This window comes from Onychomys torridus, chromosome 8, assembly GCF_903995425.1.
Source record: "Onychomys torridus chromosome 8, mOncTor1.1, whole genome shotgun sequence".
NCBI classification, from domain to species: Eukaryota; Metazoa; Chordata; class Mammalia; order Rodentia; family Cricetidae; genus Onychomys; species Onychomys torridus.
Genome location: NC_050450.1, coordinates 64,934,359 through 64,949,794, shown reverse-complemented (window position 1 = coordinate 64,949,794; position 15,436 = coordinate 64,934,359). Strand labels below are relative to the sequence as shown.

The 15,436-nt window shown below is 49.3% G+C and overlaps 1 protein-coding gene and 1 pseudogene across 1 annotated transcript; both read right to left on the bottom strand.

Annotated features, from left to right (window-relative positions):
• Positions 1-1,051: 1,051 nt before the first annotated feature.
• Bhlha9 (basic helix-loop-helix family member a9) lies at positions 1,052-3,148 on the bottom strand. The gene has a single exon (XM_036197460.1). It carries the CDS (start codon positions 3,101-3,103, stop codon positions 2,411-2,413), a length of 693 nt encoding a protein of 230 aa, XP_036053353.1. The 5' UTR covers positions 3,104-3,148; the 3' UTR covers positions 1,052-2,410.
• A 6,581-nt stretch (positions 3,149-9,729) lies between these two features.
• The window catches only part of LOC118588707, a 49,838-nt pseudogene continuing 44,131 nt past the window's right edge, over positions 9,730-15,436 (bottom strand).

Sequence of the window (15,436 nt, the reverse complement as noted above, 5' to 3'; positions counted from 1 at the left end):
TTAATATCTTTTGGCCATAGCAGCACTATTGTAGTGTGCTTTCCCTTTCTGGCACTTTGCTTTTAATAAGCATTTTAAATCATACCATTGTACTCTTCTCTCTCTCTCTCTCTCTCTCTCTCTCTCTCTCTCTCTGCTATGTTTGGACAAACCCATCAGGTCTCAGTTGATAAGCTCCATCTCTTTAATAGTCTCAAATTTATCTTTCTTTCTCTCCCCCCCTCCGGAGCTGAGGATCGAACCCTGGGCCTTGCGTTTGCTAGGCAAGCACTCTACCACTGAGCTAAATCCCCAACCCCAAATTTATCTTTCTTTTACTGGATCACTCTTCTAGGAGAGTGGATATGATCTTGGGAAGCAATTTTTTTTTCAAAACTCAGGCAAACATTGTAGAAACTCTTTGTAGAAAAATGATGTAGGCACATAATTGAGGCTCTTCTGGCTTGGGATCCCCTAAAGCATTGGGGAGAGGAGACAGCTCCTGTTAGGTTGGTACATACATGCACGCACACATCTTCACTCAGTCATTCAACTACATAAGTACATAGCAATATGTATGTGCCAAAAGATGTCATGATAGGCAAAAAGTGTATCAGCATCCCAGCACTCCAACACTGAGTCCTGATAAAGCAATAGAAGAAAACGTGCTGCAGACTCCATGGCTTCTAAACACCTTCCCTACAGTCTCTTAAAGCATCCTCAGGAACGGATTGATTAAATAGCTTCCAGTGAGAGCTCACGGAGGAGCTAGACACTCTGTCAGGTGCTTTAAAAATGTGTGACTCATTTGCTCTGTACTGCAGCTCCTGACGTCACAACTGACTGTAGCCCATTATACAAAGAGCTCAGGTGATTCACTCAAGGTGGCTCATCTCATGGGCTGCATACCCTAGTTCTACCCACAGGGGGTGCCAACACTGTCCTTAGGTGAAGAATGCGATTGGGTGAGAAAAATCTTATTATCTTAGAATTTAGGAAAATAGGATTTGCTAGTTATTTATTTTATTCCCACTGAAAAAGTCCCTGAAGGTAAAACACGAGTAAAGCATTGTCTGGGCCTCCCAAACATAGAATTGCAGTACTGAACAGTAACAGTTTATAAACAACTGCCGGAAACTATCTCAGCCTCCAAGAGGTGCCATCACTATCCACATCAGAGATGGAGCAGCAGGGAGGTCCAACCCAGGCAGGCCCAAGTTCTTTCTTTCCAGCGTCCATCCACTTAGGAACAGGACTGAAGCTCTAGTCTCATACTTTGCTCCTGTCTAGAGCCAGAGCAGAAGCCTTCCTGTGGACTGGCTCACAACCTTGGCTGAAAACAGGAGCCTTAAGGCTATGACTGGAGACAAGATGTCACAGAATGCAGATAGCTTCAGTTGTGGCCTTGAACTTCATCTCCACTGTGCTGAGAAACACGAATTCTCCTGAGTCCGTGCCTGTGGCATCGGTGCCCAGCTAACAGTGCCTGCCACATTGGCACCCCCAGCAGAAACCCATCCTAAACCTGGCCAGTTCTCCATCATTCTCAGGGAAAGGTGTTCCTGCACTGCCCTTGCCCTTGGCCTAAGATCTTTCTTCCCCCAACCAGCTCCTCAAAACTCTTCTGGATTCCTAGTCTACCTCGCTACAGAAGCCCTGGCACTCTATTGGCTGAGAGCTCTGTCTGTCATTCTGGGTCCCTGACCCAGAACCCCTGACCTTGCTTGCCCTTGCCTCTTCTCAAGGCAGCCCAGACAGCAGTCCTGCAAGGAGGCTCACAGGTAAGGCTGACAATGATCTTAGCCTCTAGTGGGAGGCTACAGGGAGAAATTTCTCTACATTTCTCTTTCCCCGGGCTCAGCTATTCTCAGGATCTTGCTATAAACCAGTGCGCGGATGCCTGAGAGCTGTAGTTCCTACCCACCCTTCCAAAGTAATCTCCAGATTCCGAGGCTTTCCTATCACACTAGGTCACTGAACTCAGTGGAGTCCTGGTAGAAGATGGACAAGACACTTTCCCTTTTTATTTGGTCATTTTCCGGACCTCTCAGATCAGCAGCCCCCCAAACATGGTAAGAGGGCCACAGCGTGTGCCCTCAGATCCCAGCAGCTGTCTACCCACAAACCCCACAAGTCCCACTGTCCAAATGTGGCAAGAGAAACAAGGGCTCAGAAGCACAGGAAAGCAAAGGCCATTTTCCAGGAAGAAAAGGTTGACCAAGTCCAAATCTAAGAGCTCATTCCTTTTTCAGCAACCAAGGCCGGGAGGTTGCCCTGGTCCCCAGAGTTCCTTCCCACTGGTAAAGCAGCCTCCTCTGCCACTCAAGTCGCAACCCATTCAGTTTTGCTGTGTCCAGGATGACTTGTGCAGTCTTCTCCTTTGCAGTCATCAATTCCACCAACCTGGAATGTTTCCCTCTCAGTGGCCGGGTCAGGAGTGCTGGTAGCCCATCCCGGAGCCCCACCGCCACGGAATGGGTCCAACAGGGGGAGCCCCGGGACATCGGCGCCAGCTTCCCCCGGAGGCCTGGGCCAAAGTGGACCCTTCGGCCATCACCCTGGGCCGCCCCAAGTGCCCGTGCGGAGAGCACGAAGCGCAGCGCGGTGCAGGCGGCACTAAGGAGCTGGTGGCGTCCCTGCGCGCCAGGCCAGGCGCTGCTGGCTGCGGCGCGGACCGAGGAGCACTGAAGCCGGAGTCGCCGGCACCTGAACCGTGAGCAGCTTGACCGTGACACTCCAGGTGGCCGCAGGGCCAGCGGGGCGCCGGGCTGGCGCGCAGGACCAGGGAGAGCGCAGTGATGCGGTGGATGGCTCTGCGCAGCGTGGCGATCTTGGAGAGCCTCTTGCCGCCGAGGTCATGCTGCAGCGCCCGGCGCAGCGCGTTAAACGCCTCATTGTAATCCAGGATGCGCTTGCGCTCCCGCACGTTGGCCGCCATGCGCCGAGCCTTGGACCGTGCCGGCCGCTCGCGCCTTCTGCCTGCAGCCTCCTCTGCCTCATCCAGGCTGCGCCTCAGCACTCCAAAATTCCTGCCAGCCTCAGGGCAAGAGCGCCCCAAGTCCTCCACAGAACCTTCACTCCGTTTCAGGCCCCTGAGGCCTAGTCCTGGCGTGCCTCGGAGCATGGCCTATGCCCTGGCCCTGCAGCTTCAGCTTCGGGCCCAAAGGGATGCTGGTCCACTCTGACTGTTTGGCGCTTGCTGGCTGGACACTCTCTGGACAGGTCCTCTCTAGCTAGGCTTTATGGCACCACGTGTCTCCCCGCCCTCCCCGTCCATCTACCTCCCTCCTCCTGCTTTATTACCTGCCCCCAGGTAAGACAGTGAGGGAGGATCTTAGAGGAAGGAAGGAAGCGAGGAAGGAAGCCTGCAGATTCTTGTACACAGGACCAGCTGGGTAGCCTGGCCACGCCCGAGGCAGTGCTCTAGTTATCACAGGGAACATGCTTGTCCTGCTCACAGACCCTCTAGTGTGACTGGTTTCTGTTTCTGTCTCCTGACTCCAGATAGAATGCCACATTTGATTCTGGGCAAGAGAGCACATAGACTTACAGAGGACTATCAACGGAGGGTTGAATGAGTTTTAAGAACCTTGAGTAATGCCGGGCAGTGGTGGCGCACGCCTTTAGTCCCAGCACTTGGGAGGCAGAGCCAGGTGGATCTCTCTGAGTTCGAGGCCAGCCTGGGCTACCAAGTGAGTTCCAGGAAAAAGGAGCAAAGCTACACAGAGAAATCCTGTCTCGAAAAACAAAACAAAACAAAAGAACCTTGAGTAACTGTGAGGCGTTCCTTACGAGTAAAAGCACCTGCTGCCAAACATCACCACCTGAGCTCAATCTGTGAGCAGCCAGAGTTGACACTAAGGTAAAGCATGACCATCCCAGAAGAATCCAGAAAGGAGGGGCAGATCTGAGGCAGCAGGGCCCTGCAAGCAATCTGGAGAAACCTCGGGGGAGGCTGGTCTGGATTCTGCATTCCCCTATCTCTTTTGGGCTCTCACTTCTGCAGGCAGAGCTGGGATGAGTCAGCAGCAGAGTAATGAAGACTCTGATTTCTGGATTGTCTTGTAGTACCCATCAGCGAGCAACCCTTACAGTCCAGGCAGGCCCTTTGAGCAGCCCTGCCGCATGGCCCAGTATGGTCAGGTTATGAATGCAGTGGACAGTCCCCATTGCCATCACCAAAGACTGGAATTTTAAACAAGATCGAAAAGAGAGGGGTGGGGGGAGGAAGGGAGGAAGAAGAGAGTAATGCTCACTCCTAGAAACAGATCCCCAATGGATTTTCAGGCATGCATTCATGATATATCAGGAGCAACGTAAGATCAAGATTAATCTCTCCCCCAGCCACATTCCAAATGTTGTGGCGCCAGCCAGGATGGGCACACAGTTCGAATCCATATTACCAATAACATGATTACTTCAAGCTGAGTTTTCCCACAGAGGAAGAGAACAGGCACTGGGAAACCAACCTACTTGTCTGTCTTGTCCACTTGACTGAAAATAACCTAAAGACTGCGTTTTTCAGGATCAGTTTCTCCAAAATGTCCAATATATGTGGAATAGAAAGCACCTAAGCCCAGCATGTTGGCACACACCTCTAAGTCCCAGCACTTGGGAGGTAGAGGCAGGAGGATCAGGAGTTGGATGCCAGCTAGGGCTCCGTGAGACCTTGCCTCAAGAACAAAACAGAACAGAACAAAACAGTGGCTAGAAGCTGCGCATAATAATGCAGATTCTTGTACACAAGACCTTCTGGGTAGCCTGGCCACGCCCTCAGGAAGGCTGAATCCAGATCACCAGTTTGAGGCCAGTCAGGACTGCTCACAGAGACCTTGTTTTAGAAGAGGCAGGAAAGAGCTGGGAGTTTAGCTCAGTGGTAGAGTGTCAGTGCATAGAGTGTCAGTGCATAAAGCCCTGATTCAAAGCCTAGTACTACTAAACAAAAACAAACAAACAAACAACAACAACAAAAAAACAGTATACAACCTGATAACCCCAGTGTCTGAGCATTCCTGCCCATAGGATTCCAGTTTAGATGGTTCTCAGAACAGAAGACAGACCAGATCAAAGAACAGGCATTGGACTCCTAAGTGTCATATTCCATGGGCACTCTACCGTGTCTTTTAGCCTGTTGAAGCCATGCTGGAGACTGCTGACTAATGACCTTGTCCATCCAGGCAGACTCTGGGACTCAGGGCCTTGCCAAGCCTCTAAGAAAAGCCTGAGTCTAGGGTGGAGAACCTTGGACAGGATGGTGCACTGGAAAGTTTGGTACCAAAGGAAGCTTGGGGCGGGGGGGAGTCTTCCTCCCATCCACTCAAGCCAGTGGTTCCTTACTCTGTAAATCTATGCCCATTATCTCATCTATTTACCTCAGTTCTTTTTGTTTTCTGTAGAAGATGCCTTCTCTGTGGTGAGGTAGCTCAGTCACTAAAGGGTCTGTTGTAGAAACAGGAAGACCTGTTCAGATACTCAGCACCCACATCAAAGCTGGGCATAGCATCTGTAGTCCCAGGGTAGATGGAGACAGGTGGACCCCAGGAGCCCACTGACAAGCCAGCCTGGCCATACTGATGAGCTAAGGTTCAGTGAGAGGTCGTATCTTAAAAATACAAGGTGGAGAGCAACTGAGGAAAACCCTTGGTTAAACTGGGGTTGATGGAGGTGATGTGGAAAGAAAATAGAGCAGACAGACAGACATCCTCAGAAGCAGAATTCTTCCTCTAATCAGAATGGCTGAAGGGCCACAGTCTCCTCTGGAGTGGGGACTGTTCACACAAAGGTATAGGGAGCATGGGGCTTTATAGGGTAGACAAGGGGTGGATGAAAGATTTCATCTGCAGGTCAGTTCCCCTGCACTCTCAAAGTGGCAGACATCCCAAACAGCTGCATGCCTTTAATCCCAGCACTTGGGAGGCAGAAGCAGGTGGCTCTCTGTGAGTTTGAGGCCAGCCTGGGCTACATAGAGAATTCCAAGACAGAGAGACACTGTCTCAAACAAACAAAAAAGGGGTAAACAGGACAGAAGGTGGTTGGGCTCCTCCTGGGATCCTAACATCCACAGGTGTCAAGTGTCAAGTCAACTGGCCTGTCTACAGCTTTTCAGTTCACCTGGGCTTTTAGGTCATTAACCCTTCATACCTGATTTCAACCTCTAACCTCCACTTGTACGTACATACATGTGCACACACTCTTGCCAGCACACATACATATACTACACACAGGAACCTCAGAAAAAAGAGAGAGAGACAGACAGACAAAAAGAGTGTAGACCTACTAGGCCAAGTGTGAAGCCAAATAAAAACGTGGAATCCTTGTTCCAAAGTATTTAGAACTGAAGATGGAGACAGACAGTACTTAACCAACCCCTGGTGTTTGGAAGCACTGAATAGTTCCCAGACCCAGGAAGGTAAGAAAGAGCTCAAGCCAGGTAGTGGTGGTGGCACACGCCTTTGATCCCAGCACCTCGGGAAGCAGCCAGGCGGATCTCTGTGAGTTCCAGGCCAGCCTGGTCCACGGAGTGAGATCCAGGACAGGCACCAAAGCTACACAGAGAAACCCTGTCTTGAAAAACCAAAAAAAGAGAAAGAAAGAAAGAAAGAAAGAAAGAAAGAAAGAAAGACAGACAGAAAGGGAGAGAGAGATAGAGAAGGAGGAAGGAAGAGCTGAAGCATTGGATAGATGCTTGTCTGGATACCTAACAAGACCTTCACTACAGCCAAAGATGAGTAAGCCCTGAGCATCCCTATCATCATGGACATTTGGAAGGGACCAAGGCAAGCAAGCTGTCCTTCCTCCTCCATCTCCAGTGAGCTTCCCGGAAGCGAAGTGGAAGGTACCAGTGGGTGATAAATAAGCTTAAATTGCTTCGGACGCCTTCCTTCCTCCAGTGACTCAGGATTTTAGAACTCATACTCCACTATGGGCACTATGCATCTTAGTAATAATTAATCATAAAAATAATAGTCTTAATAGTACTGATACCAACTTCTGCGAAGTGTTTACCGTAGCCGAGGCATCAGACTAAGTGCTTTTAAGCATACATTATCTTAGCCTCCCAGCAATCCTATGCGGAAGGCCTGTTATTATAATATCTATTCCACAGACTGTAAACCAAGACTCGGAGAACCAAGGAACTTCGGCCAAGCCAGGGAGCTGACCTGTAGTGTGGCTCCTCTTCTAACACTAAGGTCTTAACCCTTCTGGTCTGGGCCTGCACTCTCAGCTCCTGAGCACTTGCCGAAATACCCCAAGCCCCACCAACCACCTGTAGCTATTAGAAGCCTGACGTTTGTCTTTTGAAATAAAAGCTATCCAAGAACCAGGGCTGGATCTCGGTGGCAGAACACTTGCTTATCAGGAGCAAGGGCCATGGATTCCATTCCCAGTGAGGATTCCCCCCGGAACCCCATGGATTCCATTCTCTCCAATGCCACTAGTGTGGCAGCACATACCTGCAAATCTCAGCACTTAGGAAGGCCAAGGCAGGAAGATTGAGAGTTCAAGGCCAGCCTGGGCTACAGAGTGAGACTCTGTCTCAATTTATTTATTTATTTTTGGGGGGATTTATTTTATTTTAAAGTGTCTGTGTGGTGTACATGATGCAGCTACCCTCAGAGGCAGCAGATGCCTCTGGAGTTGGAATTACAGGTGTTTGTGAGCTGTTCATCCTTTTTCGAGTTTTAAACAGTCTTTTCAACCAAGTGTGAAAAATGAAAATCTCTTGGCCAATATGGAGGAACTCCGGGAGGTCGAGGTCAGGGGAAATGGAGACGTGAGCAATGGAGGACTGGGCTGAAAGTCAGGAGAAGGCCAGAGCGGCTGATGGCCTCAGGCTTCCTTGGCTAACTGTAATCAACCTGATGGAACAGATGACCCATGGCAACCCAGGGACAGCAGCAGAAAGGCAGAGGGAACAAGCAGCCTGACTGCTCCAGCAGGTTAACCCGAAGTAGCCTGAAGGGATCCAGGATCAGCCTACAGCTCTGAGTCTGTATGCATACTGGTGTCTTTGTTGCGAGACTGAGTTCCCGCGGTGCCATGCAGTATACCAGCTTCAGCAGAGTAACCTTTCCTCCTCCAGGGGGAGATCCCTGAGCCTTCCCCCCAAGAGGTTCCCTTTGGTCTCCTGGACTAGGTCTCAGAGTTGAGCTCGCCTGCATTCATGCTGGGGGCCACCTTTAGGTCCCCTAAAGCCTCAGCTCTAGCACAGAACGTAGCAGCTTCAAGGAAGCAGTTCTCAACGTTGCCTAAACGATGCAATCCCTGTTATTAAGATAATCATGACTGACAGTTGTGGAAACTCACACACTGGTACTAGGAAGGTGGATGCAGGAGGATTGTAAATTTGAGGCCCAGCAAAACTTTGTCTCAAATAATCACCATTAAACTAGAAACCCAAACATGGGTCTGATCAAGCAGGCTTTCCATTCATACACAGTGAATACTTACTGAGCATCTACCAAGTACGAGAGCCCTGTGCAAAGACACTCATAAGCGAATGCATTAACTCAAGTCCATGAGGCTCAGTGTTAACATAGAAGGGAGACACCCCTGCAGCCACATGGAGGTGTTTTAGAGCCACCAACCGGCTGCCACCCCCCCATCACCTGGGGCGGCCAAGGGGTCGATTTGATAGTTGTCCTGAAGCTGTGGTTCTCAAATGTGGCAGCAGTGACTAGGTCAAGCAAAGATTTTTAGAGACACTGCGCGCGCGCGCGCGCGCGCGTGTACACACACACACACACACACACAGATACACACATACACACACACACACACACACACACACACACACACCCCTGCACCAGCTGTTGTATTCAGAACTGTCTCCACAACACAGCAGTTTGAATGCTCAGCAAGATGTACTTAGAGTATAGGATCTGGAGAGATGGTACAGCAGCTATGGGCACCTTCTGCCCTTGCAGATGGGAGTTCAGCAAGGTAATACCGTGTGTGTGTGTGTGTGTGTGTGTGTGTGTGTGTGTGTGTGTGTGTGTGATGTGATGTGTTGTGTGTCTCTCTACCACCTGTGACTCCAGCTCCAAGGGATCCCATGCTTTCTTATGATCTCCTGAGGCCTAACTTTAACTTTCATAGCCGGGTGTGGTGAAGCACCCCTGTAATCCCAGCACTCAGAAGAGACAGAGGCAGGAAGGTGCCAAAACCAATTTGGTCCACGTAGCAAGTTCTAGGTCAGCTAGGGTCTCAAACACAGCAAAGTTTACTTTGCATAAAAATATTGTCCGGGGGAGGCGGAAGCAGGCAGATCTCTGTGAGTTCGAGGCCAGCCTGCTCTCCAGAGCAAGTTCCAGGACAGCCAGAGCTACACAGAGAAAACCTGTCTCAAAAAAACAACAACAATAACAAAACAAACATTGTTCAGAGCTGAGCATAGTGAGTCAGTCACCTTTGTAACCCGGCGCTCCAGGAAACAGAGGCAGTAGTAGTTTCTTGTGTTTGCAGCCAGCCTGGGCAAGTTAGTGGGTCCCTGTCTCCGGAGGCAAAAAAGGAATGGGGGAGAAAGAGAAAAGATAAAGAAAAGCCCGCAGCTGTACGTCCCTAACTCTGGGACCACGCTGTCTTGACCATTGGCTCCTGGGTGAGCACATTGGGATCCTCGCTGTGCAGAGATCTTCAAAGCGCTTCCGCGGCCCCTGCGGCGCTGGCCCTGGAGCCGCCCCTGGCCGCCCGCAGCACCCGCAGCTCTGCAGCTCCTGCCCTCCCGGAGGAGGAGCCGCTGCAGGTGATTTAGGGCCGGGCGGTTCCGCTGCGGCCGCCAAGGTGCCTATTATCGCCTAGGCTGGCCTGGATTTCAGAAATTCTTCTCCGGCGTCGCTCCCTCAGGGGAGCACAGGATCCCACCTTGGAAGAAAAGCGGGGAGCCACACCTAGGAGGGTCGAGAAGGGCGCTGTGCCTCTGCCCTACCAGACCCAGGCCCTCTTCTTGTTACTCCGACCATGGCTCAGTATGGGACACCAATCCAGGCTCCGCTGCTTCATGCCGTCATTCAGCAAAAGGAGAAAACAAGATCAGTATGAACCCATACTGCATGCCATACCAAGTCCGCACTCTACCACTGACCTACACTTCTGTCGCCAGCCCAGCTGCCAACAACAAAACTATTTTCAGAGGACACGGGTTCAATTCCCAGGACCCACAAAGCAGCTAGCTCACAACTATCTGTAACTCCAGGTCCAGGGGGATCTGAAGCCTCTTCTGAACTATGCTGAACCACAAAGTACGTGTAGGCAAAAACACCCATACACAAAATAAAATAATAGTTTACTGCTTACTGAGTTGTTACAGATGGTTTAGAGAAGAGGCTGATATGGCCAAAAACTTAGCCTGTTGGGGTCCTGGAGAGCAAATAATAATAAGTAATTTGTGTATTGAGGGCTAGAGATGTAGCTCAGTTGTTGAGTACTTGCCTAGCATGCAAGAGGCCCTGGCTTCCTTTCCCAGCACTGCATAAACTAAGTATGGCTACACAGGTTTGTAATCCCAGGACTCAAGAGGTACAGGCAGGCAAATAAGGAATTCAAGATCATCCTAGGTTACATAGAGAGTTCAAGGCCAGTGTGGGCTACATGAGATCTCATTCATATATATATATATATAAAATACACACACACATACACACACACACACATATATATAAAGTTTTAAACTAGAAAAAAGTCAGTAGCTTAATAACACATTTTCCACAACATGAAATAATAAAGCTAATCTTGGGGCTGGGGGCTGGAGAGATGGCTCAGCAGTTAAGATTACTGGCTGTTCTTCTAGAGGACCCAGATTCAATCCCCAGCACCCACATGGCAGCTCACAACTATCTGTAACTGTCTGACACCCTCACACAGACAAACACACAGGCAAAATACCAATATACATAAAATAAAAATAAATAAATTATTTTAAAAAATAAAGCTAATCTTTATCCAACCTGTGAGGGCACGTGTGTTCCTATCCCAGCACTCAAGACAGAGAGGTAGGTGGATCTCTGTGAGTTCAAAACCAGCCTGGTCTACATTATTGAGTTCCAGCCCAAATGGCTACCTAGTGAGACTCTGCCTCAAAAGCAAACAAACCACCACCACCACCACCAACACACACACACACACACACACACACACACACACACACACACACTAAATTATGTATTAAATAAGCATTGTCAAAACCAGCATAGTGACACATAACTGTAATCCGGAAGGCTGAGGCAGGGGGATCTCACATTTAAGGACAGTCTGAGCCACATATCCACATCACAGAAAGAAAAGAAAGAAAGGAAGAGACACACAAATGGACGAATGATAAATTACAAATATGGGAGACACTGGGAGCTGGAGAGACGGCTCAGCTGTCTACTCTTTGGTAGGACCTACTTTTTCAAGAGGTTGCTGTTTTGATCTCCAGCACCTACATGGTTGTCTGTCACTCCAGTTTCAGGGCATGACACCTTCTTTTGGTCTCTGTGGGTACAGCATGCAAGTGGCACATAGCTGAATACAGGCAAAACACTCATACACATAAAATTAAAAATTCAAGACAGGGTCTTTCTACAAAGCCCTGGCTGTTTCAAGGGAATCCAATGCCCTCTTCTGACCTCCAAGGGCACCAGGCACACACGTGATGCACAGGTACACATCCATGTAAAACACTTATACCCACAAAAAATAAATCTTTGACAAAACTATCAAGTTTTCTTGTCTTCTTTCTGGCAAGGTTGGCATTCCAGGAGTGCCACCTTCACGTACACATTCGGCCCTTTCTGCAGCTCCCACTTCCGGCCCACGCAGCATCACCGGAAGGAAGCCTCTGCTTGCTGCTCTGGCTCACGGGTCTCCAAACACCTCCATTCCCATCTACTCTGCCTGCACCCCACAACCAGGAGTTGATTTGGGCCGGAATCCATCTCACTTATTTTTTAGCTCGACAACCTTGGACAGATGCTTATCCACTTCAGGTTTCAGTTTTCTTGTCTGTCAAATGGGCAAGGGTAACAGGACCGCCTCATGAGGCTTCCTGTTAGAATTCAATAAAATGGAGTGTGTTAATGCAGAACTCAGTCCCCTCCTAGAGGTGCTCAGGGACATGAACACTTCCTTTTCCTTACATTGCCCTCTCCGTGTCAGGCTGTAAATCATTCACTTGACCAGGCCTCTGGCCTCCCAGCCCAGCACTCCTCACCCCTCCACCCACTAATGACAGGGCCATTGGCTCCTCATTAAGAAAATGACAGAGGCCTCTGTGCTTAGCTGGGGTCCAATTTCGAGACCTGTCCCAGTAGTGGGGAGTAAAGCCAGGTCTAGGGGGCTGGCTGGGAGAGGCAGCTTCTGCTCTGACCAGGACTGCTGAATACCAGAAGTCCTCTGGAAAGGACTCTGCTTCCATGACAGGACAGGCAGGGCTCCTTTCCTGGGTTCAGAAGGTTGGAAGCCGGGGTGGGCTCAATGATGGCGATCTCTGCTCTCCTTAGGTCTAGGGTCAGGGCAAAAAGAAAGTGGGATAGACCAAAAATAAAATTCTAGTGCTTGTAGATGTTCACAGATGAGCAGGAGGGAGGTGTGACTGCTAGCTTTCATCACTGTTACCCGGAGCCAGGTACCAATCTTTCAGCTCCACTGGGGGTCTAGATCACTGTCTCCACAGGTGTCCAGTGCCACATCTCTGCCCTGCCATGGGTAAGGTCTGGCTGGCTGGCCGGGTTCATTCTTCAGAACTGTCTTGGGTGTTCTTGGTCTTTTACACTCTTGGTTTTGTTTGTTTGTTTGTTTTTGTTTTTAAACATGTAATTAAAACTTCAGGATGGAGAGCAGACACAACAGTTAAAAAGCACTGACCGCCCTTTCCAAGGACTCAGGAACCCACACGGTGCCTCACAGCCATCTTTTAACTCTAGTTCCAGAGGATCTGACGCCCTCTTCTGGCCTCTGCAGGCACTACATGCTTATGGTGCATAGACGTGCAGACAAAACATCCATACACATAAAAATACATTCACAATGAAACTTTTATTATAATTCAAATTCAACAAACAAAAAATACTAACCAGACCCAAAGTCTACACATTTCAATGAACTTCTATAGAGTTAGAATAGCCATTCTGAAGCTGTGGGGCCACACTCTGAATTTTACACTTTCACTATCAATTATATTTTTATGTACTTAACCAACACACACACACACACACACACACACACACACACACACACACACACACATACACACACACACACACACACACACCCTGAAAAATACATAACAGTTAAACTTTTTTTTTTTTTTAATTAGCTTTATGTTCTCTTTCATGAATCAAGTGTCCATTACCTGGATCTCATTCTTCCTCATCACCTACCATTTACACCTTTACACATTCAAAGAGATGTAAGAATCCCTTGTGTAGTTCCATGACTATTGTGTGATTTAAAAAAGTTTTAAGACAGGTGGTGGTGGCGCACACCTTTAATCCCAGCCCTCGGGAGGCAGAGCCAGGAGGAGCTATGTAAGTTCGAGGCCAGCCTGGTCTCCAAAGTGAGTTCCAAGAAAGGCGCAAAGCTACACAGAGAAACCCTGTCTCGGAAAAAAAAAAAGTTTTAAGTTGCTTATTTAGTTGTGTGTATGTGTCAGAAGACAACTTGTGGGGATCATTTTGTCCCTCGCACTGTGTGGGTCTTAGGGCTTGAACTTGGGCCACCAGATTTGGCAACAAACACTGCTGAGCCCTCTCACTGGCCCTATTCTGTGGTTTCTTTTGAAATCCACTTCTAGGCATCTTTCTTTCTCAAGATGACTTCCCTAGTGTTGAGGGAGAAAAGCCAGGCCACAGCAATTCTAGTCTACCTGCATACTCCATTATGCACAAAAGAGGAAGAGAGTGTCCCAGGCAGCTACCCTCCCCCAGTCTTGACTCATAGAGACTGTGAGCTATTTTTTAAAACAAGATTTATTTATTTTTATTTTATGTGTATGAGTGTTTTGCCTGCATGTATATACGTGTACCACATGAGTGCAGTGCCAAAAAGGCCAGAAGGCATGAGCTCCCCTAAATTAGAGTTGTAGACGGTTAGGAGCCACCAAGTGGACATCGGGAATTGAACCCAGGTCCTCACTCTGTCCTCTGGAAGACTATCCAGTGTTCTTAACCACTAAGCCACCTCTCCAGGCTCTTGTTGTTTTTGTTTGTCAAGGTAGGGTCTCTGAGTAGGCCTCCTACCTCAGCCTTGGGAGTGTGGAGATTACAGGTGTGCCCCACCACGGGGACTTGTTTAAACCAATAGATTTGGTGAGAGTTGATAAGACAAGCTGTCACTTCCAAGCCTTGACCACAGTTGACTGGAGTGTCTGATGTGCACACTCAGTGGGCTCCCCTCCCAGCCTGCCCCAACACACACTAGCTTCCCTTTCAAAGCTGCCAAGCCATGCCACCCACGGGTTAGAAACGACAGAGCCCCCAGACAGTGACGTCCGGACTTCATGATGCCTGGAAGAAACCCCAAGTGACTGGCTGGAAACGCTCTCATGGAAGGTACATGGACAACAAATAACTTTTTATGTTCAAGTCACCGAGACTGGGGACTTAGCTATCACAGTACCTACAATTACCGGAACAGGGACATTTTCAAATGTTTCCCCTAAATTTGCTCCTAGCTCCTTGTGCAGTAGGTAAGGCCGAGTCCTCTTCAGCCCAGGAGGAGTGCTTAGCTTCAGAGAGACCATGCATTTGCCCAAGGACACACAGCCCGTGGCTGGAGCAGGACAGGGCAGGTCGTGGTAGCAAAGAGATGGGATAATCTGGTCCAAAAAGCTCAAAGTGCTGGGATAGGTGGCCTGGAGCATGAGTCCTGTAGGCACCGCTGCTTACCAGTCAAGTGACCTTGTCGTTTAATTTCTTCCTTCCACTGGGACAAACTCTCAGGGCTGTTGGGGACTGTTCAGGAGGTAATGTGTGTAAGACTCCCAGCACCTCATAGGCATTGAACAAATATTTGAAGAAGGAATTAAAACAGTGTTTAGCACAACTCGGCAGAAAGTCACCCATTGTATTGTCCTGTTTAGATTTACTTCACACATAAACATACTACAGCTCACTACTCTCAGGGTTGTTGTTTCTATGAGACCCTGGAATTTGGAAGTCTCTCAGGCCTCCAGCCCCCACCTCCCCAGGCTGGCAGGCCTGGGCCTTTGCTCACACCATAAATCAGGCCCCACAGGCCTGTAATTAAGGGACCAGGAAGGCAGGCTGAGCCCACCCTGTCCCAGGGGCTTCCTGCACCCCGCCCCTCCAGAGGAGGAGGGATGGGCTAGGAGCTGGGGGGTCCCTCTGCAGGCCCCTAATTTATGGCCATTCTGTGTGAAGGAGATTTACGAGCCAAGACCTGGAGCTGGACCAAGGTGGGAGCATGGGGAACGTGATGCAGGACACTTGGTGACAGCCATGGGTGTCCCGAGCCA

What these genes read in the sequence shown, in the direction of transcription:
- Bhlha9 (XM_036197460.1), bottom strand. Translation starts at nt 3,103, where the DNA reads ATGCTCCGAGGCACGCCAGGACTAGGCCTCAGGGGCCTGAAACGGAGT.